This window comes from Nannobrachium achirus, assembly GCF_963921795.1.
Source record: "Nannobrachium achirus genome assembly, chromosome: 12".
Classification (NCBI taxonomy): domain Eukaryota; kingdom Metazoa; phylum Chordata; class Actinopteri; order Myctophiformes; family Myctophidae; genus Nannobrachium; species Nannobrachium achirus.
In genome coordinates, this window is record NC_137832.1 from 45,687,134 (window position 1) to 45,712,557 (window position 25,424).

The 25,424-nt window shown below is 42.5% G+C and overlaps 1 protein-coding gene across 1 annotated transcript in view; it reads left to right on the plus strand.

The window, feature by feature from the left end:
• adamts3 (ADAM metallopeptidase with thrombospondin type 1 motif, 3) overlaps window positions 1–25,424 on the plus strand; it is a gene marked incomplete at its 5' end in the record, with an annotated part of 177,804 nt that overhangs the window by 67,640 nt on the left and 84,740 nt on the right. Inside the window, 2 exons of the mRNA XM_080739631.1 lie at window positions 8,959–9,146; window positions 23,146–23,229. Of these exons, the coding sequence (XP_080595757.1) occupies window positions 8,959–9,146; window positions 23,146–23,229 (272 nt within the window). The remainder of the gene's footprint in view (window positions 1–8,958; window positions 9,147–23,145; window positions 23,230–25,424) is intronic.

Consider the following 25,424-nt stretch of genomic DNA (forward strand, 5'->3'; position numbering starts at 1 on the left):
GTCCCCATGCATGCAGGGATAGAAACACTGTGCTACGGAGCCTCTGCCCATACAGCTCCCTGGCTGCGGCCGCTGCCAGGCAGCACTCCCCTGGGACCGGGCTGTGGGTAGGGGTGGGGTAGAGTAGACCAGTGGTTCTCAACATTGGGTCTGGGGCCCACCAGGCGTTTCCATTCGTACACTCTCAGAGTTAAGCACTGAGGATTTTACAGTGTAGATTCAATGATTTTTAACGTATTTTTTTATTTTCTTTATTTTTATTTCATTTTTAATTGTTATTAGGACCCCTAGTTTGATATACATTAGACCAGTGGTTCTCAACCTGCGGGTCGGGACCCCCAGGGGGTTCCCCAAATTATTTTGGGGGGTTCCCAGATGATTAACTTAATTTTCTCACTGTATAGAGGGTTTATGTAAATTTCTAAAGTGACAATTTAAGGACTTTTTAATACCTCTAAAATGACAAATTAAACATTGGTTGTCAAATATTAGATGCAGAAATTGTGAAAATAGCAGATCTACATGCTCACAACGCCTCGCAACTGTGTTGTATAAAATGTAATGCCTCAACTCTTAGTACTCGTCAGGGTGGGGGGGGGTCCCCAGTTAAAATATGATTATTTTGGGGTTCGCGCTGAAAAGGTTGAGAACCACTGCATTAGACCCCTGTTTGATAAAAAAAAATTATAATGATAAATATCTCTGGGACCCAAATCTATACATATACATGTAAAATCCCCAGTGTTCATTTCAGTCCGAGAGGGTTCCATTTGTAGCCTGTACCCTCTCGGAGTGACAGACCCGCAAGGGCCCATTTGGACCCCCCCTGGGGTCCCCGAACCCGACGTTGAGAGCCAGTGGGGGTAGACTCTGACTCGGGCACAGTAGCCGTCTTAAGCAGCGCTGAGGGGAAGTCCTGTGCGTTTGAAGTAGGGACCTCAGAAAGGCTGTTTACTCTGGGGGGTCGGGGGAGGGGCACGTTGGCCCTGCCGCACAAGAATGCCTGTGTCCAGTGGTGGAATGTAACCAAGTACATTTACTCAAGTACTCTACTTAAGTACAATTTGGGAGGTACTATTACTTCACCATGAGCATTTCCATTTTTTACGTAATTTATAGACCTTAAGTTCTATTCCTCTACATCTCAAAGGCAAATTATTCAAACGTTTTTTTTTACTCCACTAGTAAGTAATAAGTATTGGACATCTTTAGTTATCAGTTTACTTTGCAGACTTTTAATACGAAGCATACGTTAACCACTTAGACATAGTTTATGCGTTTGCTATTTGTATATAGCCGATCTCCAAGCTCGCAAATTTGGAAAAATAAATGACAGTAGTACTTTTACTTTGGTATATTTTGATGCAGATACTTTCGTACTTTTACTCTAAAGTAAAGTAATTTTGGGGTTAGGGTTATTTTAGTATTTTTATATTGCGGTATTGCTACTTTTACTTAAGTAAAAAGAAAAAAAGAAAAAAAGCGGAGTACTTCTCCCACCGCCGCCTGTGTCATGACAGGAACGGCAGCGAGGAGGAGGAATGCGCTCCACAATCCCAACACTGTAGGGGCCGGGGGCACGGCCGAGGTGGCAACCATTTCTCCCTATTTATTTAAGGCCGCCACTGCCCCCTCACTCAATCACTGGCTGTGTCTGCCCACCTCAGCATCACTGGAAGAAGTGAAAAATGGCCCACACTCTACTTTTACAGTTGGAGGCTTTTTCAGCAACGCTCGCCAAACGCGGCTGTATGAATCCCACACCAGATTTGTTTGATTCCATTATTGATCATTGCTGCCACTCGCTAGGGGGCTGGGCTGATTATGTCCTCAAGAGAATATCATGATTATTACAAACATTATTATTACCAGTAAGACTCCCTAATCGGGAGATAAGCGACTGTCAGGTCACCCCGGTCGCTGGGTGGCTGAGTTACGGCCTTTTTAGCGGGCTGCAGTGGCAGGGGTCCGCTGCTAGGTGGCGCGAGCACTTTTGCATCCGTTCTGGAGCACCAGGAGTCGTGGTCCCCGGGAATTCTCTGTGAGCAGCCCCGTTGGGGTGGTCATTTTTGCACTTTTTGGCGGCGGCGCCAGGGGGTCCCTGGGGGTCCCTAAAGCTCCGGGGGTCGCCGAGGCGGACGCGTGGGTAACGTCCGCAGCTCTCCTGGTTGTTCCTAACCCGAGTTACGGCATTTTATGTGCGCTGCAGTGGCGGGGGTCCTCCACTAGGGGGCGTGAGCACTTTTGCATCCGTTCTGGAGCACCAGGAGTCGGTGGTCCCCGGGAATTCCCCGTGAGCAGCCCCGTTAGGGTGGTCATTTGGTCTAGTCTAGTCGGCGACCTGGCCAACTCGGGAACAATGTAAATAGGGAATGAATGCCCGCCCTTTAATGTAAACCCCATTATACCTGTCATAGGATCCGTTTTGACCATCTGTTCGCGTGTGTCCATTTATGCCCATATATGGAAATATCTGTCTGTGTACGTCCATTTTATGCCCATATATGGAGGTCTCTGCAGGACCCGTTTTGACCAATCTGTTTGCCTGTCTCCATTTATGCCCATATATGGAGTTATCTGTCTCTAAGCGTCCATTTTATGCCCTTATGGAGATCTCTGTAGGACCCGTATTGACCATCTGTTTGCCTGTGTCCACTTATGCTCATATATGGACTGGAGATATCTGTATCGGTCTGTCTGCATCCATTTTATGCCCATATATGGACATCTCTGTATCTATTTGTCTGTGTCCCTTTACTCCCATTATGGAGATCTCTGTATCTGTCTGTCCCTCTGACTGTGTTGCAGACACAGTGCCGGTTCTCCCTTTAATGCAAACCCCATTATACCTGTTGTCATATATGGACACAGGCCATATGTTTGCCTGTGTCCATTTAAGCCCACCTATGAACATCAGAACAGGTCATACTGATGACATTCAATACGTAACCATGGCATTTTTTGTTGACTCATGTGGCGTACGTGATGTCAGAGCCTTTTATGATGTGATGTCACAATGAGTCAGCGCTTGCGCCGGTTTCCTCAGAAACAGCCTGATGTCAACAATCATCTCCGCATACGGAGATTCAGAACGTTTCGCGCTGGTTCAGGAAAACCGCTCATCGGGTCGGGCCGAGGCCCGGCACTGCACTCCACGCCGCGGCGGGGAACGCGCGTGCTAAATCTGAAGCCGGTGGGACGAACAGTTCTCGAGATATGCGGATTACATCTACGCACGCACGCACGCATGCACGCACGCACGCACGCACGCACGCACGCATGCTCACAGAGATTTCTCGCATTTATAGTATGATTATTAGAAATCCTCACAAATAATATCAGGTTATCACAAACACAACGTTCCGGGCTGCGGTGCGTTGTGAGCTTTTTTCAGCGAAGATATTTAATTTCGAGCGAAAACAGAAAATACACTATTATAGAGCCCTGAGGGACTCCGCTCAGCCATAAGCTGTTTAAGTGGTGTTGGCCATAAAAGTAGAGAGCAAAGTAATGCCAGGGGAGAGCTAAGCTCTCTCTTTCCATCAGTGGTGGGAAAGTAACTAAGTATGTTTACTCAACTACTGTACTGACTATTTGAAAATATTAAGTTCAAGGTTTTGACACATTTAAGAAACGTTTGTGAAATGGTACCTTCTGCAGAATGATTACCTTTACTTTTGTTACATTAAGTATATTTTGATGCCAATACCTTTGACTTTCAGTCAAATTCTGAATACAGGATTTTGGAGATTTTGGGAAGTATTTTACATTGTGGTATTGCTACTTTTACTTAAAGGTATATTCAGTGATTGTATTTCAAAAACATGTATTTTCAAATAAAAATATAATTGGTACATTTTCCATTCATTCTCCTCAATAGAATGTGTGCTGACCATATAAGGACTTCCACCATGGCCCGTGTTACGAGCATAGCTAGATTCGGTTTTCAGAGGTAGCCAGCCAGTCCTCGACCAATCAGGGTAGAGTATGGTCGTAGTTAAGTTATGATGTTTAGTTATGATGGTCAAAATAAAAGTTTTGAGAACCACAGTCGCTCTGAATTAAGAACGTCTGCTAAATGCCTAGATTGTAAACTACTGAACTCATAAAATGCCACAGTCTCGTAGTAAATCAGTATCATACATATCCTGAAGCTGGAGACGTAGGCCTAGTGATATTCAATGATTGGGTCTAATGATCAAAACGAGAACATTATAATGGTGTAAAAAAAACTAAACATTTCCACGCTGTAAGGCCAGTAAGGAACAAGATGACCCCCGGCCACTTTCATTATCACTGAATACACCTTTAAATACTTCCACCACTGTGTAGTGTAGACCTATTGGCCCCTGGCCCTCTCAAGTACAGAACTTGAACTGAGTATCTCCATTTTAATCATGTTCCATGTTTTAACGAGCACAGCTCGTTACCAGGAGGTTAAAGATACATTCACACGAGCAGAGAAGTGGCACAAGGCTTATCGTAAGGGAGAGTGTTTTTATGTAAGACATACAGGTATTAGACATATCGTCGTTGTCGGGCGGAAACCTTGTATCTCCAAGTTTCAAATGTGTACGTTCTTTCGCAAAGTAAAGCCCTGCTTCATCATAAAAGGCGGTCGCACAAAAGTGGTGAAAACAGCCGATCTACAAGCACACAACGCCTCGCGGCGTGAGGCGTTGTGTGCTTGTAGATCGGCTGTTTTCACTAGTTTAAATCGTTTTTAAAATGATAAATGCAAAAAGAACGGTTTTGGACATACAAGGTTTTCACCCGACAACGACGATATACAACCATGTAGCCAAATTATGTACAGTAGAGTGAACAATGTAAAAATTAATCTGTGGCCATGTCATTTGTGACTAAGTCCAATTGTCATATAACCAGCCATATCTTTGCTAATGCACAATTCAGTCAGGAACACTGTCGTCATCGATTTAACCATTATTGCAACAAATGGAGTTAATTTGGTGCCGCCGGCGCTGAATTAGGAAAGCAGCATGCTTTCCTAATGTATATGCATGTATATGCCTATACCAGGGAGCACAATGCAGAAACACCCCGTATGGGCGGTGTGGAGTGTTGTGGTGTTGGGCCATGTCAGTCGAAAAGGATCTTAACAAGAGCTTCCAAAGAAGACATTGAATTTCAGTTTTAAAATATACAGGTCCGCTCAGTATTGTGTGTGTTGAAGAGACACTTAACCCTAACAGCTCCCCCCTCGAGTGCTCATAATGACCTTCTGAAAAGCCATCAGCTGCAGTATGAGCTGGAACTAATGTTCCTCATGGGATTAGTAAAGGCAAGGCAAGGCAAATGTATTGTTTAGCACATTTCAACAGCAAGGTTTTTCAATGTGCTTTATATTAGTAAAAAACATATACCTGCAAACTTAGATTAAAAGTGCAAAGGAAGTGAACCATATTAACAATAACAATGACCTGCACACTGCCACGGTACATAAAGCAATTTGAAGCAACGTTTCAGGCATGCCTGAGGAAGGTCATGTAGGGAAATAAAGGCAAAAGAAATTCAAATAAAACAGAAAAATAAGAGGGTAAAGTTTCAGTGCAGAAGAATAATCAAATAAATCTCAACAAAAGGCAGTGGCAAATTTACTTAGCTGTGATTTAAAAGATCTGAGAGTATGTATAACGGTATACAGTACCTTTTTCTTTGTTTCTTTATTTTAACATTTGAGCCATGCAAGACTCTAAACTAGAAAGGTGGAGAAAACGGGACAACTCCCGAACGGCCGGTCCAGGCCGGCCATTAGGAAAAAATGTAAAATAAAATGTCGGCCTTCGTTCCATTTTGGGGGCTGGGCGGCCAACAAAGTAAATCGTCACTGTCGGGCAGAAACCTCGTATCTCCAAGTTTCAGCGAGGCGTTGTGTGCTTGTAGATCGGCTGTTTCCACTAGTTTAAACCATTTTTAAAATGATAAATACAAAACAAACGGTTTTGGACATACAAGGTTTTCACCCGACAACGACGAAATATAACTCATGTAATTGGCCCACTGGCGGTCACTTGTCATGATCTGAAACCACCACTTACCATTTACTTGACCCATATCATCCCTGTTCAGTCAGGGGGCAGTATTTGTCTAAAATTGGAGGTTCGCAATGGTCACACAACTATATCAGGAAGACTCCCTAATCGGGAGATAAGCGACCGTCTGGTCGGCAACCTCATGGTGGCGCTAGAAGAGGGACATGTGAGAAATCAGGGGCGGAGGTTGTGGTTCGCCAGCCAAGGAGTGTGTTTGCAAATTTGGCATGGATTTGGGGCAACGGTGCCGGAGATAAGAGTAGGGCCAAAAGTGTGACGTGACGGACAGACTGACTGACAGCTGGTGGAGCTTTTCATAGTAACTTGCGAGCTGACGGTATGAATTTGTGTAGAAGGGGAAAGAATCGTGCAGGAGCCAACTCGGATCAAGTTTACTAAGTATAGAGAGTTTAAGTGGTTAAATGGACAGCTTTGTCAGAATGGCCTGTGATTGGCACTTTTTAAACGTGGCTGATTAGAAACACGTCTTCAATCAGCAGACTGACAGCTGATTACATCTGGGGGCGTACACCCGTTACGGCCCCCGTGTCCTGCATTAACTATAGCGCAACGCTTCATTTCACAATTATTGGCACCGCACTTTATATTTTTCACGACTCTGGGTCTGAAGAAAGTGTGGTTGAATGAATAATATAAAATTACTTCAGTGGAAAGATTCCCTGAACTTTAACTGCACCCTGAGCGTTGCATGTTTGTTTTCAAAACCAAATGAGATGTAAATTCTAAAACACACACACAAATACACAATCTCATGAATAGATGTAATTGCTTCATTTATACTCATTAACTACTTAAATATACCCCCGGAAAGCCACAAGTATAATCACACAATTTAACCACTTAAGCCCCCTTTTTAAAAGACAAATAGAGGAAATGGGCAATTTGCAAGCACGCAACATTATCACATTGTGACGCGTTGTAAGCTTAAGAAGATCTGTTGTCGTCTTTTTCTTTTTAAATTGTTTTAAATGTTTTAACTTTTTTGTTTTATCCTGCCAAAAATGGGGACACCCAGTTGAACGTGGCTAAAACTGTGAAAACTAACAATTAATTACAGCTGCTGTGCAGTGGTGGAAAATACTGCAATGTAGGAATGTAGTATACTGTAGTAAAAGTCTTGAATTGATAACTACCTCTGCCTCTGGCCCCCTGAAAGGTGAATTTTCAGGGCGGTACTATAACTATAACAAAATATAGTTTTAAAGATTGTTCTAAGCCGAGTGGATGGCAGTCTTCACACCAACTATGAAGAAAAAAATGTATACAATGGTGAACAACATAGTTAGAGTTATCTTTAGAGTTATTGTGCCCAGTGGGAATGGCGCTTAAGAGTATTCACTTTTTCTAATTTTGTAAAACTTTAAAAAAATATGTGTTGCATTGCAACATGTTGTTGTAGATGGACAATTTTTGAGTGTAAAATGTGTAAAAAAGTGGTTAATGTAAGTTTTGTTTTAATAATCTAAATCTAAAGTACAATAAATAATAACTAAAGCTGTCAAATAGTTATAGTATAAAGTATAACAAATTAAATACTGAAGTAATGTAAACTCATTACAAAATTGTACTTAAGTACAGTAACTTGAGTAACTGCCAACAAGCACCAATGGGTGTTTTTGATGCGGCTGAAGTGCAGCTGTTTTTTCACCACTCGCTTGTTTGCTTCCATTACAATTATATGTGCTTCTCATCCTGTTTGTTTTGTTTGATTCACACATGTGGGCTGATTAGGCTTCACAATTATTCTCACGAGCTCTCCAAAGAAAGAAAAGTTAAATCAGGCCATTATGGTTAACCACTTAATGGCACTTATATACTTTCTGTAATATTGTTTATTTATGCGTAAATTTGCATGTAAAGATGCATCTTTGATGTGTATTTTCAGTAGTGCATTATGCAAATGTATTCATTTCTGATTACTGTGAGCCACAAGGTGGTACACCTTGTGGCTTTGCTGCCACTCTACTGCCACTAATGAAGTGTATGCGTGCGTGCGTGCACGTATTTGTTTCCAAATCCAACCCAACTGTATTTATAAAGCACATTTAAAAAATAAAAGTTGAGTGCTCTCCAGTCAATAAATAGGAGGGTCACTCAATAAGAACACTAAAAATACAATGACCAGATATCACTATGAACAATATAGTACCATACTTTTCTTAGCGATTATTCTATGATAAATCTTTCGATTAATCAAATTATTGAGAAGCATGTTTTATGATGAAAATAGTGGATGTATAAGCTCACAATGCATCACGTTGCATTGTGCCGTTAGTGACATGCCCAAAATAGCGAAGCCAAGTTTAAATGCTTATCTTTTCCTGGTCTTTATGAAGCTTTAGCGTTAGTTTATGCAGGACGCAAGAGTCTCGCCCGCCCAGCTGTAATCAGCTGTCAGTCAGCTCCTTTCATATTGCTCATTCACAGATCTGCTGGTCATTACGTCACACTGTGACAATCAGAGCTCACGCTCAGTAAGGGAGCTCCTTTAAATGCTGCTTACGGTACCGTAGCTGCCTCCTCCACCCCAGCCGCCACCACAGCGTCTGGCATAAGCTCAAATACTTGTGATTTATGTCTGTTGATTCAAGCTTATATGTACCGTATGTCATTGTATTGCTATTGTACTGCTCCTCTATCCCTATGGGGGTTTTGCTTAACTTTGATTTTGCATAGCAAGCTGCTTGAACAAAATTCAGGGAACATCTCCGAACGCAGAGCACTTCAACGCCATGTTTAACTGTATTCCATTTGTTGCAATAAATGTTTAAATCAACTTTGACGTGAGCGTTCCTGACTACATAAAGTTTACGGAACTTATCAGACTGTTGTAGCTGAGTGAAATGATCAATCAATCAATGATCTGTCTCCCTGTGCCGTACAGAGCCAGTGCTGGATGTGGCGAGGGCCCTTGACAAGGTGGCCAGTCGGGTGAACCAGACTGTCCGCAGACGGCGCCATGCTGGGGATGACGACTACAACATAGAAGTTCTCCTGGGAGTGGACGACTCGGTGGTGCGCTTCCATGGCAAGGAGCACGTGCAGAATTACCTCTTGACCCTCATGAACATAGTAAGTTCTTTTTTTTTAAGATTTGTTTCAGGGCTTTTATGCCTTTATTTGACTGACAGGAAATGGGGGGAGAGATGGGGAGTGACATGCGGCAAAGGTCGTCCGGATCGGGAATCGGACTGGCGACGCCGTCAGGTATCAATGCCTATGTGGCAATGCCTATGTGGTATGCGCCTAGACCAGTAGGCCAGCGGGCGCCCCGAATATATTAAGTTCAAACCCGGGAGTGAACACTCACCTCTTGACACCAGTCAAGCATTCACACTACAATATTCACACTTTGAGTTCAGTTGTCGTTGCTTCGTCTGTGTTGGAGTACATTGTGTTTAGTCATGAATTGTTTTTCTATTGATGTCTTCCCTCCTGGTTTGGATGTCCACACTGTATATTGGCTATTATCAGGACAACTGCACGCATCTACAGTAAGTAAAGATGTCTAAGCAATATCAAGCTTAAGTGTTTACTTCTTACTGTCTTATTGTATTGTGGAGCATGTTTGTCCTGCACGTTCTCTTGTCACACTGATGCACAGCACCGGAGAGACAGAATTGCAGATGTCATAGGATAAACTGTCACAATATTGACATGAGCACACACAATGCTCTCCTCTGCTGTGGTTTGGTGAGCTGCTGTTATATTGATGCACGGTATGTAAAATGACTTTCCGCGGTGAAAAGAAAATAGAAGCAATTATATAAAAACACCAGAGTGTGCTCTTCTTCACCACCTGGACATATTGCTTCTGAGCAGGAGCGTGCTTCTGCATCTTATTTCAATATTGTCAGATTTTGTGTTACGTTGGAAAATACTTTGAACAGTGTTGGGGATGTTCTCTTTCTATATGAACTAGTTCAAAGTTCAGTTCACAATTTTTAAAATGAACTAGTTCAGTTCACCGTTCAAAATTCAGATTTGTCCCTTTTTTTCTCTTTTTTTCAATACGTTACTTTGAGCTATTATTTGTCAAAATTATTTAATCCAATTTAACATTGAGGTTCCCACAATTTTTAAATATGTGCCCACTGCACACTCTTCCTGCACCCCTTTACAATGTGAAATGCCACTGAATCTGTTATCCTTTCGCACTGTCATTGTCATAATGTTGATAAGCTTTTATTGTGAAGGCAGTTTCGGTGTGCACAAAATAGCAGATCTACGTTGTGAGCTTGTAGATCTGCTATTTTCGTTATGCAGTCAGCCTTTACTTGGAACTTGGAAGACATGCGTAACTGTTGGACGAGGAGGAGAAGGAGGCGATGCACTCATTTCACTGCATGTGCGCACACAGCACTGGCCGGCGCTAAATAAACATTTACTGTAAAGCCAAGATGCGTTCGAGCAGCGCGATTACATACAAAGTGAATACAAAGACGAGGCGACCGCGGTCGCGGCACGAACGGGCAAAAGAGCGCCGTTCATGAACGCCAGAATGAGTGCGTTCAACAACCACTTCATCAAGCGGAAATAAAGAACGGTCCGTTCACATTCGGCTAAAAATATGAACGATTACGTGCACGATCGTTCATTGAACGTGTTCGGGTTCAACACTGATTGTCAAATACCTCTATTCCTACTTTGACATCCAAGTCCTGGATAGTAACGCTATGTAACTGAGTCCCGATCTACAGCGATGGGTGAGGTCACAGATGGGACTAGACCCATCATCCCAGGGCTCCCTAAACCCTGTTCAGGAGCAGGGTTATCCCCAAAAGTTGAGTGCCATTCTAAAGACGTCAACCTCTGCTTTTCAAGTGTGAATGCTTAACCTGGGACTTAAATGTGAATAAGGTTAGGTGAGGCCTGTGCTTCTGTGGCGTAGTTTAGCTAGTTTAGCTTGGCATAGTTTTAGAACCCTATTATGAAAGGCCCATACAGTATGTCTGTTTTGGGCTTGGATATCTACTGTATCAGTAGGACCAAATGCTTTTTCTTTTTCATTTGACAGCACTAGATAATCGCCCCTGTTTTTGGTGGAGCCCTAGGGTAATATGTATTTGCTCCGCTTAAATAATCACGGCATAGTGACATCGGCATGCAAGCATGCGTGATGCCTGTCCTGATCATCCCTTATCCCAGGGCTCCACCAAAAAGACGGCGTCGTGCCGGCGTCGGACTGCATCAAAAAAGGAACAGGGGCGAATTGTGCGTCCGACGCCGGCACCCTTCATTAATTAAAAAGGGAACGCTCCCAGCGTTGATGCTGATGCGACGCTCGATGGCTGCAGTGGAGCCGGGGGGTTATGTGGTGTCACTGTGCTCAGTCAGAGCTGAAGCGCTCCTCTCTCCCCCGCAAGTGCAGACTGCACACAGCAGTCAGAGTCAGCAACGAATATCAACTTTGGCGGTGCTGTGCTGTAAGATATCTGTTGCTGTTGTTATAGGCGAGGCCTATTTTATGGACCATGGCTGTTGTTCCATAGCTTAGAAATTCAGATTTTCCAAATAGGCTATGAAGCCGCATCCATTAGTGTCCATGTGTGCCTTTTTGTAAATTATAAATCTTGGTCTGAACAATAAGGCATTATAAACGTAAAGTTTACTCTTACTTGCCTAAACCTATTTATTCATACATAGAGAGAGAGAGACATATAGAGATATAGAATTCTAGTTAGAATAATATGTACTCATAAAAGGACTAAAGTACCTAAGAAACCACCGATATGTGCCTCCACTTAACAGAACCTTGACTCTATTCGTTTTCTCAGAAGAAGCTTCCGCTGTGTAATGAGCCTGATAGAAAAGCAGGCACAATGCCCCACCCCCCGCAGTGTTCACGCTGCCAGTGCCTACACAATGTGCATTCCCTATGGAAGACTGTCCCTGCTGTTCCTCAGCAATACATCTGTCCCTGATCAAAGCATTCTAGAAGTGACGCCGGTTGTTGGAATTAATGTTCGAAAGCCTGTCACACATGTACGCTTATTTTGATTGACGAGCTGTGGGGAAGGGTGCTTAGACACAAAAGATGAGGTTGACTTGCCACTGGAAAAGACGGCACACACACAGTGCAACGACATTTTAATAATTGAGGACTAGAAGTTTGTTTCAGCCTGGCACCAGGCTTCTTTTGTAGCAGCTGTCAAGGTTGAACCGAATTGTGTCACTATTGATTTTGACTGTTGTAGGAGTATGCGTTGATTTCTTTTAACAGAACAAAGCAAGTGGTAATGTTCTTGATGACTTTTTGTGCATTTGGAAAGGGTGCCTACGATTTGTGCCTACTTTCTTTTCAGTTCCCCCTTTGAATCAAAGAAACAGGTCTCTTACAGTATGTGTAACAGCAGCATTGTATTCCATTATTATACTTTTGTGAAAAAAGATGATCTACAGGCCAATCTACAAGTCCACGATCTGTCGCAGCATATCACAGCTTGTCACATTGCGTCTAGGGCTGTCACAATTATTGCATACTTGCCAAATCACGATTATTTGAAATAATCGCAATATTTTGCATAATTGTCAGAATCCTTTCCATTAAACCGCCATTTTAACATACCTCCGTACTCCCACCTGCCATTCGTCTCCATAGACTTCCATGTAATTGGGTGTGCACGGATCATGCACACCCATGCCTAGATAATGCACCACGTGTGTCCACATTGCTCACAGCTTTCAAACAAAAAAATCCGAATGGAAATCCGTTCAGGCATTCATGAGATAACAGCCACTATGTTTAACAAAGATGGCTGCCAAAATGGCTGCCATGCTTGAAAGATGGGGTTGCTATGGGGGTTAAACATGCAATTTCGCGATTGCTATCATGCCTACTCCATTTTTGGGGGTCAAAAAATTTTTTTGAAAAAAAAAATTTTTGATTTTTTTTTTTTTTTTTTTTTTTTTAATTCTCGGGACTATCGGGCCTGGCGGGGAAAGACATTGGAATAATCTCGGGACTATCGGGCCTGGCAGGGAATGAGTTAAGCTGTTAATTCATCTCTTGAAAACATTTCATACATATTTAAATACTTCATTCAAAAATCACACCCGTGTGAAGTGAGCAGTGCTCTCACATCACACTTCACACAAAAAAATACTGTTCCTGAAGAATACCACGTGAAGCTTGATCAATCCTCAAATCCATTATATTGTCCAATCAGAAAAGGGAGAGAAAAGACCTCTCCATTCTGCAATTTTCGCCATTCTATGTAATGGAGTACTTATGAATACTTATTTTCCCCACATGGACATACACACAGTCACATATGGGAGTGGTTAGCACCGCTCAAAAATAGTGAAAATGGTCATCATGATCGTGACAACATTGTGTCACAACATTGTGTCACAGCATGACATGTTGTGGGCTTGTACATCTGCTATTTTTGGTGCATTATACTGGCGCACAACACATTTTGCTCAGGCTTTTATCTGCTCCGCTGGACTGTTTGTTATTTGGATCAAGATGACAGCGTTGTAAATATCACCACATGTTGGCTTAAAAAATCCAACAAAAAAGTACATTCTCATCTTATGCCCATTAGGGAAAATGCTCAAGCAGCCAGTCAGCATGGAGACTGTTGGATATTAGCGACTTAGCGATCTTGTTTTGTTGCTCCCACACAAGCTTGGCCAGTGGCAGTGGTGGAAAAAGTACTACATTTTCAAGTAATCAATACTCCAATATAGAAATAGTAAGAAAGTAAAGAAAAAGTAAAAGTCTGGAATTCAACCAACTCGGGAACGATGTCAATAGGGAATGAATGCCCCGCCCTTTAATGCAACCCCATTATACCTGTTGTCATAGGACCCGTTTTGACCATCTGTTTGCCTGTGTCCATTTATGCCCATATATAGAGATATCTGTCTGACTGCGTCCATTTTATGCCCATATATGGAGATCTCTGTATCTGCCGGACGGTCGGCCGAGTGTCTAGACGAGGACCGGCCTACTCAGGAACGATGTAAATAGGGAATGAATGCCCCACCCTTTAATGCAAACTCCATTATACCTGTTGTCATAGGACCTGTTTTGACCATTATTTGTTTATGCCCACATATGGAGATTTCTGTATCTGTCTGTCTGCGTCCATTTTATGCCCATATATGGATATCTCGTCCATTTTATGCCCATATATGAATATGTATCTGTCTGTCTGTGTCCCTTTTATGCACGTATATGGAGGTCTTTGTGATTCCTGTCTCCTGTGTCCATTTATGCCCATTTTATGCCCATATCATGGAGATCTCTAATACACACTCAGAGATTTTTTGTTGACTCATCAGGCGTACGTGATGTCAAGAGTCTTTTAAGAAGTGATGTCACAATGAGTCAGCGCTTGCACCGATTTCCTCCGGAACAGCCTGATGTCAACAATCAGCTCCGCATATGGTGATTCCGAAAGTTTCGCGCCGGTTCGGGAAAACCGCTTATCGGGTCGGGTCGAGGCCGGGCACAGCACTTCGCGCCGCGGCGGGGAACGCGCGTGCCGAATCTGAAGCCGGTGGGACGAATGGTTCTCGAGATACGCGGATTACATACATACATACACACACGCACACACGCAGAGACTTCTCGCATTTAGTCTTACTGGTTGTAAGATTATCATTTACAGTATATCTGCAAAGTAACTAGTAACTAAAGTTTTCAAATAAATGTAGTCTGTAAAAGTACAATATTTGCATCTGAGATGTAGTGGAGTAAAAGTAAACATGTGGAAATACTCAAGTAAAGTACATAATACTGTGCCTCAGAATTGTACTTAAGTTCAGTACTTAAGTAAATGTACTTTGTTACTTTACACCACTGGCCAGTGGTGCATGTATGCAGTCATTATGGAGTCCTCCAGTAGAGGTCCCTGCTGGCTTCAGCTGGAGGCTCAGAGTAGTGATTACTCTGACCCACACCAAGGCTGCAGCAATGTCCACCACAACATGTATTCTTTTTATTTTCCCCCCTCTGGGAATGATACACTGGATTCCCATTATCACATGCTGTGCAGCGCACATACAGTACGTACGCACGCACAAACGCGCAAGGACTCACTCACTTACATTACAATACGGTATATGGAGATTAGATGGACAGACACCTACAGTATTTATAGCTCCTTCATTTACAGCATCTTTGTCCAGCAGTGGTCTGTTGTGCAGACAATATTTCCTCTCTCTCTCTCTCTCTGTGTGTCTCTCGCTCTCTCTCTCTCTCTCTCTCTCTCTCTCTCTCTCTCTCTCTCTCTCTCTCTCTCTCTCTGTCTCTCTCTTAAACTGGATATTTCAGTGTTTGCTTGAAGTTGTTTTCAGTTTCAACGTGTGCTAGGATAGCCTTCGTAAATTAACTTTTTACAGCTCTATGTCTTGTCACTTTTAACCCTTTTAAAGGGATATTCCACTTTCAAAAAAACTTTTTGTCATTGTATGGTCTAATCAGGATTGTATGAACACCCTGAACAGTTTTTAATTGTCTTCATTCAATATTTAGATATTTGATGTAAATGTTATCTGGCCCTCCAGGCTCAGGGCCTCTCCCCACACACACTCATTGTAAATTCAAACTCCATTTTAACCATGATAAATTCATTAAAAACACCCATTATTTTTTTCTGGTGACTCATACTACCCTCCTGATACGTGAGCAGGCCGTGTTTTTTCCATAACGTTTTTCATGTATTTTTTATATATTTTTATTGTATTTAATTTTTTCCATTTTCCCAAAGAATTATTAAAAATACATGAAAAACGTTATGGAAAAAACACGGCCTGCTCACGTATTAGGAGGGTAGTATGAGTCACTAGAAAAAATAATGGGTGTTTTTAATTAATCTATCATGGTTAAAATGGAGTTTGAATTTACAATGAGTGTGTGTGGGGAGAGGCCCTGAGCCTGGAGGGCCTGTTAACATTTACATCACATATCTAAATACTGAATGAAGAAAATTAAAAACTGTTCAGGGTGTTCATACAAGCCTGATTAGACCATACAATGACAACAAGTTTTTTGAAAGTGGAATATCCCTTTAACCTGTGCTCACAGCACAAGCAACACAGCCAACGGCAGGCATTCATTAGCGACGTGGTGACGAGGCCAATTTGGCGGCAATAAAACGTTGAGAGAATTCAAAGGTTATGCAAATGAGCAGCAACAGATTCAAGTGACACCAAGCGACAGCCAATCGTGGGCGTGGCAAATGGTCCAGAATTTTAAACTAGCTAACTTTAAAAAAAAAAAAAAAACATTCCAGATTCTGCAAAAATAGGCAAATATTTCCACGCAAGCTGCATTTGTCACAAAGAGCAGTCCACCACACTTCAGCCAGTTAAAGGTATAAGTACTAAAAAAGATTGCTCTTTTCAAAACATAGTGAAATATTTTTACTATTTTTACCCAAAGTAGGGACACCAGGTTCAAAGTGGTGTTATAACTTAAGAGTCGTGGCAGGCCTTGATACGCAGACTACTACCAGCTGTGACGTCTGCCAAAATTGCTAAGCCGTATTCTGTATCAAAAGACTACGCAAATAAAATACTGGTGCACTCGGAGAGCTCCAGTATTTTATGTGGGTAGTTTCTTTTTAATCACCCAGGTATTTTTCTTATTCTTCAAGCTGAAATTGTACTTCAGCACCGGCAGAGGCGAACACAGAAAGTTGAACGCTCCTTCGCAGAATGACACACTTCAGTGGCCTTTATCAGAGCTCTTCATACTCTGATGAAAGGCCAACTAGGCATCAGCATTTATTTGTCTGGCCAAAATAAATTGGTAAAATTGTGGCAGTGTCCTAATACAGGGAGTATGTACTATCCTGTCAGGCACGGCCATATGAGAAGTAGGTACTGTAAGTAATCAGGTCACAGTATATGCCGGTAATTGTCGGTACCATCAGGTCCCCCAGTAAGCTGCAATTATTGTCACAGCAGGGGTGAGGATAGATTCATTCACGACTACTGCCACCGCTGGAGTAGGTTATTCTTTCTGAGGAGGCTGAGATCATCTCACGGACTGTCCTTGTGGTGTGGGCTAGCCGATGATTATCCACAAAGCATTCATATTTATCAATTCAAAAGGAAAATTTAAAATGTCCATTCCATCTGACACGTGTGCTCCCTCTAGCTCTTTGCAAACTTGACTCGAGAGACTTGACTTGACTGTATGTATTTCTGCAAAAACATCATGTTAATTATATATTCTTGAAGTGTGCTGTAAACACTGCATGTGGCAATTTAATTTATTTATGCAAACTGAGCCAGGCGTATATGGCTCGATAAGCATGATGCTTCTCCCTGTCCCCTTTTTCGGCATCTTCGACACCTTATTATGTCAAACTGACTCGACAAGACGACAACCTTTGAGATTGTGAAGTACATTACACAGACACTTACTGGCTATTGTCTATTACTGTATTTTGTTGTCCAAAAGTGCTGAAAATAAACTGCACTGAACTGAACCGAGGTCCTGTAACAGTGTGTAACAGGCTGCATGCTGCAGATCAGTCCGTGATGATGGCTAGCTCTCTCTTAGCGATTGCATTCTGGGGGGCTTAAAATAATGCCGAGGACACCAGCAACCAGGGACGTGCTGGGCCCCTGATTCAGCCCGGGAAAAAGAGTTGTAGAGGCCCTCATTGCACGCTGCTGCTACTGCCATTTCAGATCATGACAAGTGACAAGCCAGTGGGCCAATTACATGAGTTATATTTCGTCGTTGTCGGGTGGAAACCTTGTACGTCCAAAACCATTTTAAAAATGATTTAAACTAGTGAAAACAGCCGATCTACAAGCACACAACGCCTCGCGGTGCGAGGCGTTGTGTGCTTGTAGATCTGCTGTTTTCACTACTTTTGTGCGACAGCCTTGTATGTTGAAGCAGGGCTTTGCGAAAAAATGTACAAATTTGAAACTTGGAGATAAAAGGTTTTACTTTGTTGGCCGCCCAGCCCCCAAAATGGAACGAAGGCAGACATTTTATTTTTATTTTTTTCCTAATGGCCGGCCTGGACCGGCCGGGAATGAACCGGCCGTTCGGGAGTTGTCCCGCTTTTCCCAATGGCCAGCACGTCCCTGCCAGCAACATGAACCTGGCTGTTCAGGAAACCTAGCTCCCTCCTGCGGGCTAGCTTTGACAGGCTTCAGGAGGTGACGAGGGTGCATATAGCGAGGAAGCTGGACCCTATTATGGACAGCCACTCAAATCCCCCTCACTTGGAGATTGGGGGAAGGTTTAGCAGCAGGGGTGAGGATAGATTCATCTTCCGCATGGGGACAACCAATAAGACTCAGACAGTCCTTTGTACTGCTAGTTATGGAGATATAACGAGGCACACAATGGTTGTCAGCTCGCCTAGTAGACTAATTTCTCAGAAACAAGCAGTTCAGTACAATATTGATACAATTTAGAAGTGCTTACTGTGGGGTTCCTTGTATAAATACAAGAGTTGCATAGTGCAAGACAAAGTAAAATGTTCCATTGTCTTGCACTATGCAAGCACTGCTGAGGGTGTGTATAGTTTACATACATTGCATATTTCCTAATTTTTTCCCCTATCTTACTGATGGTGCTGCTTTGACACTTTCCATCATGCTCTATCTACAGTACTGCCCTGTAATCTATATTTTAACTTCTGTGCTGTGCTTTGGTGACTTAATTTCCCTGGGATGAATAAAGGTCTTAGCTTATCTCTTCACAACTCTTTTCCTTGGAGCTGACTGACCTGAAGAATTTGGAGTTGGAGAGACAGGGAGATCCTTGTTACTGAACAAACACTCCATAGCAATGATTACTGTCAGAAAATAGAACTTTTTAATACTTATTTTCTACCTTCCCCATAATCTTTGGTGCCCCCGGACCCCAGTTGGGGAACCACCGCTCCATGGCCCAGCAGGTGTTCTAATAGAGGTCACAGACCTTGACCAGCGTATCCCCACCCCCACAGTGCACCTTAACTATTTTCTGTGGTGGTATCACATTTACCATCGCCATTTGCTTCACATTTACCATCGCCATTTGCTGCCTGTTCCCTTTATGGAGGACCCCGCAGTGTATGATTCTGTAAAGCTTTTAAAGCTTGCTGAAAGATCACTGGCCTAAAGAACATAATCACACAATCACAAAATGACATCTCATCATGTTCCCACTGAGAGAACATGCTTTCAGCTTTGCTGCAGCAAAAAAAAAGAAGAAAAAAAAAGAAGATTGATTCTCTCTTTAGAATTTTGGCCAGGGTCCACCTTTAAAAGAGATATGGATTTTGTGCAACAGATGGTGCAACTGTTCGGGTTTGTTGCAGCCCCTATGGTCAAAAGTGAACGCGGTTCTATAGAAGCTTCTATAAAGGGGCTTATACATGCCAGAGATAATGTGTACCGAATTGTGTGAGTTCTGGACTAAATCTATAGGAGTACCAGCAAAAAGCGTGTTTTGACGATAACAGAATATGGCAGATAACATTGTCAGGCAGAAATGGGCAGGACCTTTTTTTTTTAGATTGTACGACCTACAGTTCAAGAGTTACAATAGCCAGTGATAGTGCCACCATGAGAGTGGATTTAGAAAAATGTTTTTCCTTGGCCAATACTGCTTATTTGGTATGAGGCGTGCTGTTCGAGGAGCTAATCTGTTCATTGATTTCATTATCAGTTGGGGCGCACTCCCTCTTGACTGCATCGCTGCTGTCATATGGTGCTTTTTACTATCACAGCAACAGTTGACATAAGTAGACAGCTTAAATATGACCTTTAATTAATCCATTCTGCTTTGTCAATCTCTTCATCCGGTGGCAAGAGTAGGCCTACAGTGTATATCACGCAAGACAGGGTGGTGTGGAGATGCATGACGGGTGTCAGATATATCGATGAAGGGCTTGGTCTCAGGGCTATGTTGTGCTAGCAGCAATGCCTCCCGGTGTCTCTCAAGAATAATCTATATGGCGCTAGCAGCAATAAGACCTCCGGCAGTCGATCACTTTCAGAATAAGTGTATCACTGAAGTCAATGAAATATGGAACAGAAATAGGGAATCGTTAGGAGCCAAAACCGATAAGCAGAACCAGAACCGGACTCATAAAAATCCAAGCGTTAACCATCCCTAATAGTAGTAGGGCTATGGCAGGTGAGAATTGAGGAACGGACAGAAACCTCGTATCTCCAAGTTTCAAATGTGTATGTTGTTTTCTCTATCCGGCTAACGTCCCTCCCATGTGCGTGGGTGATGGATAGGTCATCGTGCATTTTCAGACCATACATAATTATAATGATTAGTCAATCGATTTTGTTACGGCTTGGATCAATAGAACTAACATAGTAGGCTATACTTTAAATTCCTTTTCATCAGTATCACAATGAAAACCCTTTTCTTTATTATTAGTCTATGGAAACGTCATCATGAAGGGTATTTTGGGGACAGTGTTTTTCTGGAAGTGATCTAATACAGAAAAATGCTCAACTTGAACTGAATGTGAACGGTTCACTTCATTTAAGCACTTTTCTTTAAACTTTACATTGTTATCCCACGATTTTGCAACCCATTTTCACCCAGTGCCAATTACCTAATGTAATCCTGGGCGCTACACTCCCTCTGCCAGTGGGGAGCAACAGACAGACCTCATGCTTCCTTCTATGCATGAGTAGTCCAAGCAGCCGAGATTCCCCCAGCTGGACGTAGCGTGTGGAAGGAACACGTTATTCCAACCAGTTATCCTTTCCCCTCCATCAGGCAGTTTAGAGACCAGGATTACTGCATGTTTTTTGTGAGGGTACCTACTAGGGATGCGGTATCGGTACTCGTGGTATCGGTACTCGCCCCGATACTGGCCTATTTTGCTGTACTCGTATTCGACCGATATTGCTCACGGCAGCGCCTGATACCCTGTGTGTTCCGCGGCCGCCTCTCTCTCTCTCTCTTTCTCTCTCTCTCCCTCCCTCTCTCACTCACTCGCAGCTGCGCTGCTGCCGGCTAACGGTCACTCGTTGTGTACAAGCTGGCATATGGCAGTGTTGAGCAAAAATTACAATGTGTGGCATAGTGTTAACCACTTGAGCCCTATAAAGTTTGTTGCACAATGAATAAGTGAAAACTGAAAATAGCAGTTTGCTTTGCGATGCGCTGTAAGCTGTAGATCTGCTATTGTTTCTTCAACAGATATAGGACCCCCAAGAATCTGTGTAAACGCTCGCATAATGGATGTCTCTTGTTGAGGCTTTTGTTTTGTTTCCTGCGGCTTAACGAGCTCCTGCAGCTTAACGAGTCCTCTTAACTGTCATGATGACCATGGCTCCTAGGAGGCCGCAGCAGTGTTGTTGAAATGCCACTTCAACATGAGCTGTCATTTAAGTGGAATAAAACAAGGCAGAGGTCTGCACTCTGAATTAAAAAAAAAGACTGAATAGGAGACAATAATCAGGGAATAGGAGACAATAGGAGACAATTAATAGGAGACAATCAATAGGAGACAATCAGCGCCATCATTTTTGTTTGGCACTGCTTTGTAAAGTTGTGCTGTGAGTATTTCCATTTTTGTGTGTGAAGTGTCACTTATGAGCCGTGAATGTTTCTTGGTCACCTTATGTATATATTCTTCTTTTTTTGTGACAGCTTCTATCTATCTAAACATCTCACATGTATCATGGGACATGATTTGGCACTTTGGCACAATCCGTTCTTATCACCTTAATCAGTCTGGAAATATTTAACTTTATAATGGAAGTTAGTGGGGCTAAGATCGGGATGAAACCTTACTCAAATTTGGAGTCATTTTTATTAATGTGCAATAAGTGTTAAATGGCTTTATATTATGAATAGTACTTAATCATTTCTTAATCGCCTCTTGTCTTTATTGTTTAAACATGACGTCATGGGCCGCTATGCTCGATAAGCCCAAAGCGTATTGATACCGCGTAATAATCAATACATTTGTTATCGAGTTTGTCACAGGCTCAGGTTTCGAGCTCCATCCCTACCTACTAGATACGTCATATAAGACGACTGATGCCACACAAGTCAACATTGGAGCCCCAAGTGATCTTGTGGAATCCACATCATCCGATTTTCATGATTCAGTTGACCCAATTGTTGAAATTGCAGCACATTTGAAGCCAATTTGAAGCCTTAAAATTGTAGCACAATTTGAAGACACTACTATTACTACAGTCAGTGGTACAGAGAAAGTGTCGGAAATTATACATGGCAAGGTATCATTAAGCTCTTTTCTTCTGAAGTCGCTGTGCAGGATTTGAAAAAGCCGTCTTCCCTCGAACTCATAGTATGGCTACACAGTTGACAAGAACAAACGGACACCCCCAGCCAGCATCCCTATAATAGATATTCCTGATTCATAATTTTCATTCATTCTTCTTTCTGTTTTCAAACTTTTTTCCCTTATTTTTTAAATATATCTCTTAATTTTTTTAATCTCATACAAAACATGCCACCCTCATCTCCCTCCCTACAATTGACCATATTCACCTGGCGGCCATATTATTTGAACTTTGCATTGAAAACTGTACCTACCGGTACATAGGGTGGCATTTCATTGACTTAATGGCAAGATAGCCACCATGTGAACATGGTCAATTAAGAGCCCTGCATTGCAGAACCCTGGTCACAACTCAGAGAAATATTTCGACTGAATGATAAAACTGGAAATAGCACAAACATAAGTATTCAGATGGTGGATGATGAGAAGCCTTGTTTCATTAAACGGTATCTCCACATAAATTAATTTACAAAAAACTAAAACACAACAAAAACAATAATATACTGTATATATATAAAAAGTTAAAGCATGGAGATACAAGGTTAATGCCTGACAGTGACGATTTGCGTCATACCCTGGTTTTTTCACAAGCTCCACAATACTAAAGTGGGCGGACAGGCCAATGATAATGGTGCAGTTAGATCACAGTCCTCTGTACTGCCACGACAAGAATAAAACATTCTCCTATGTCTCGGGTGCTAGACATTGTGCCTAACGTTAATGAGAAAACACATTTAGTATTCTCTGTGACTCATGAAACAGCTGCTATTTGTTGTATGTTCAATCTGTTCCTCATGTACTGTCTGTCTGCGTTTCAGGTCAATGAGATCTACCATGACGAGTCGCTGGGCGCCCACATGAACGTCGTCCTGGTGAGGATGATCATGCTCGGCTATGCCAAGGTGAGTTCCCCTGCTCCATCTCACCATTATTGTGACCAAAGAAATTGCGATTTACCATATTATCGCGATAATCAAAATATCCCCAACATCCATTATCCTGTTGCAACACGTTGTGAGCTTGTAGATCGGCAATTTTTTTGGCAAATAGATTTGGTAGAGAGTGAAAAAAAGACTGTATCAAGTACGTTACTTACAGGTCCGTCTTACCAATTAGAGTGTTTAAATGCCACCGGATATGTTATGAAAAGTGAATTGATCGCAGTGCATGGCGGAGGAAAATTTCACGATAAATTCAAATCTCTACAATACGATTGTCTCCGCCAGCCCGAGACTATGTTTTCGTCCCTGTCCGCCCATCTGTGGACAGCTAATCCCACTAGGTCAAGGAACAAACCACCCTTTTCACATTGGCCTGTTATAGCACCACCGGCAGTTAGATTTTTGCAAAACACATTTTTGGAACAAAATGACAGGCCTCACATGCACACCCACAACCAAAATTCCACACCTGGCGGAGACCTGTGCTCGGAAGAGCACTGCTTCTAGTTTCTATCATGATAATAACGATTATCGTCCCATCCCTAATCATGGCACAGCCAGCATTTCCTTCTCGGAATTGTCTGCATGTAAGTATGGAAATGCACAGTTCCAAGTACTGTATTTCAAATTCTAAACTGTCACTGACGACTTAAATCCCATTTTCTACTTTCTCACGTGACTTTCCCATTGTGACATGCCCAAAATATGGACGCCAGGTTGGCATTGGTTATAACACAGAGTTGGCATGTCAAACGTTTTGGAATTGCACAAAAACGATCGACTTGATTATCCCAGAGGGGCAATTTGTACAGCTGGCGGTAAATATAATCAGTAACAATCAGCATACACCAATCCACTAGGGTTGCAGCGGTACTCTGTGTTACCGGTGAGCGAGCACAACACCGAGTACTTTACTTGCACACAGATAACACCGTTAAATCTAAAGAAAACGCAGCCGCTGCTCTTCTCTGCCCCGAGGAGCGCAGTAGAGAGAGATGTGACGTTCGCCAACGATTCCGCTCTTTTGAACAGCTCTTTTAAATGAACGATGGGATTCGGTTCTCAATCGCGGGAGGCCGGGAGCCGTTCCTTGTGTGGGAGTGTCGAGAACAGATCCAGAATCAACGGATCATCCACGGGGCAAGGCACAGCCAATCAGACTGCATGACATCTCATCCCCACTCGCAGGGCACGTTCGGAGACAAGTTGTGGCTTTATGTCACAGTGCGCAGGAGGCAGAAAAACAACGATTAGCCAAAGAAGAAAACGCGGGGCTGTTGTAACACTACAGTGTTGTTGCTTTTTTACAAAGCTGAATTTGTAATCGAGTCGGAACACTACCTCACATTTAACGATTGAATAACGACCGAATCACGGGAGCGCGCCTCGACTTTATTACGACTGAGAAATCTTTTCAAAGTTATTAGATGTAAGAGGGCCTTAACAGTGTTGTTGCTTTTTTACAAAGCCAAATTTTTAATATGGTCGGATGGTTGTTGTAGCTTGAGGTAGCATTGGCTGCTACTGAGTGCTCACAAGACGACAAGACACGCAATGGTGGTTAAACGGTGTTACTGATAACCGGTGTTGACACGGACACGGTCTTCGGTGTTAAAACCCTACAATCCACTCACAAATAATACACACAAGAAACACAGCATTACAGTGTAGTACAACTAGAAAGATGCAATTGGAAATTGCAAGTGTGTTTGTCATGACGCGAGTCACACTTGAATGGAGATCTCTGTGTCAGTCTTTGTCCCTTTTATGCTCATATATGGAGATCCCTGATGTCATCAATATTAAGCCCATATCTTGGAATGTCCATATATGGGCATACTGTAATAGTCTCATGTGGTCTATGATGTACGACATCTATGATGTTGGTCATCTCCATATTTGGGACATCTTAAATAAAGTCAATGGAGAAAATTAATTAACAAATACATTTATATAAATTAAACTATATATAACTATAAATAAACTAAAAATGCACCCCTACGTGTCCCGATGAAGCCGGTCGAGTTGACATATGGACCAAGTGCGTGCCTCTTGGCACAAGCAATTCATTGTATCTGTACTTGTATGGATATACAGTATGTGACAATAACCCTGAACCTGATCCCCCCCAAATTCAAAATTCATTCTATACAGAA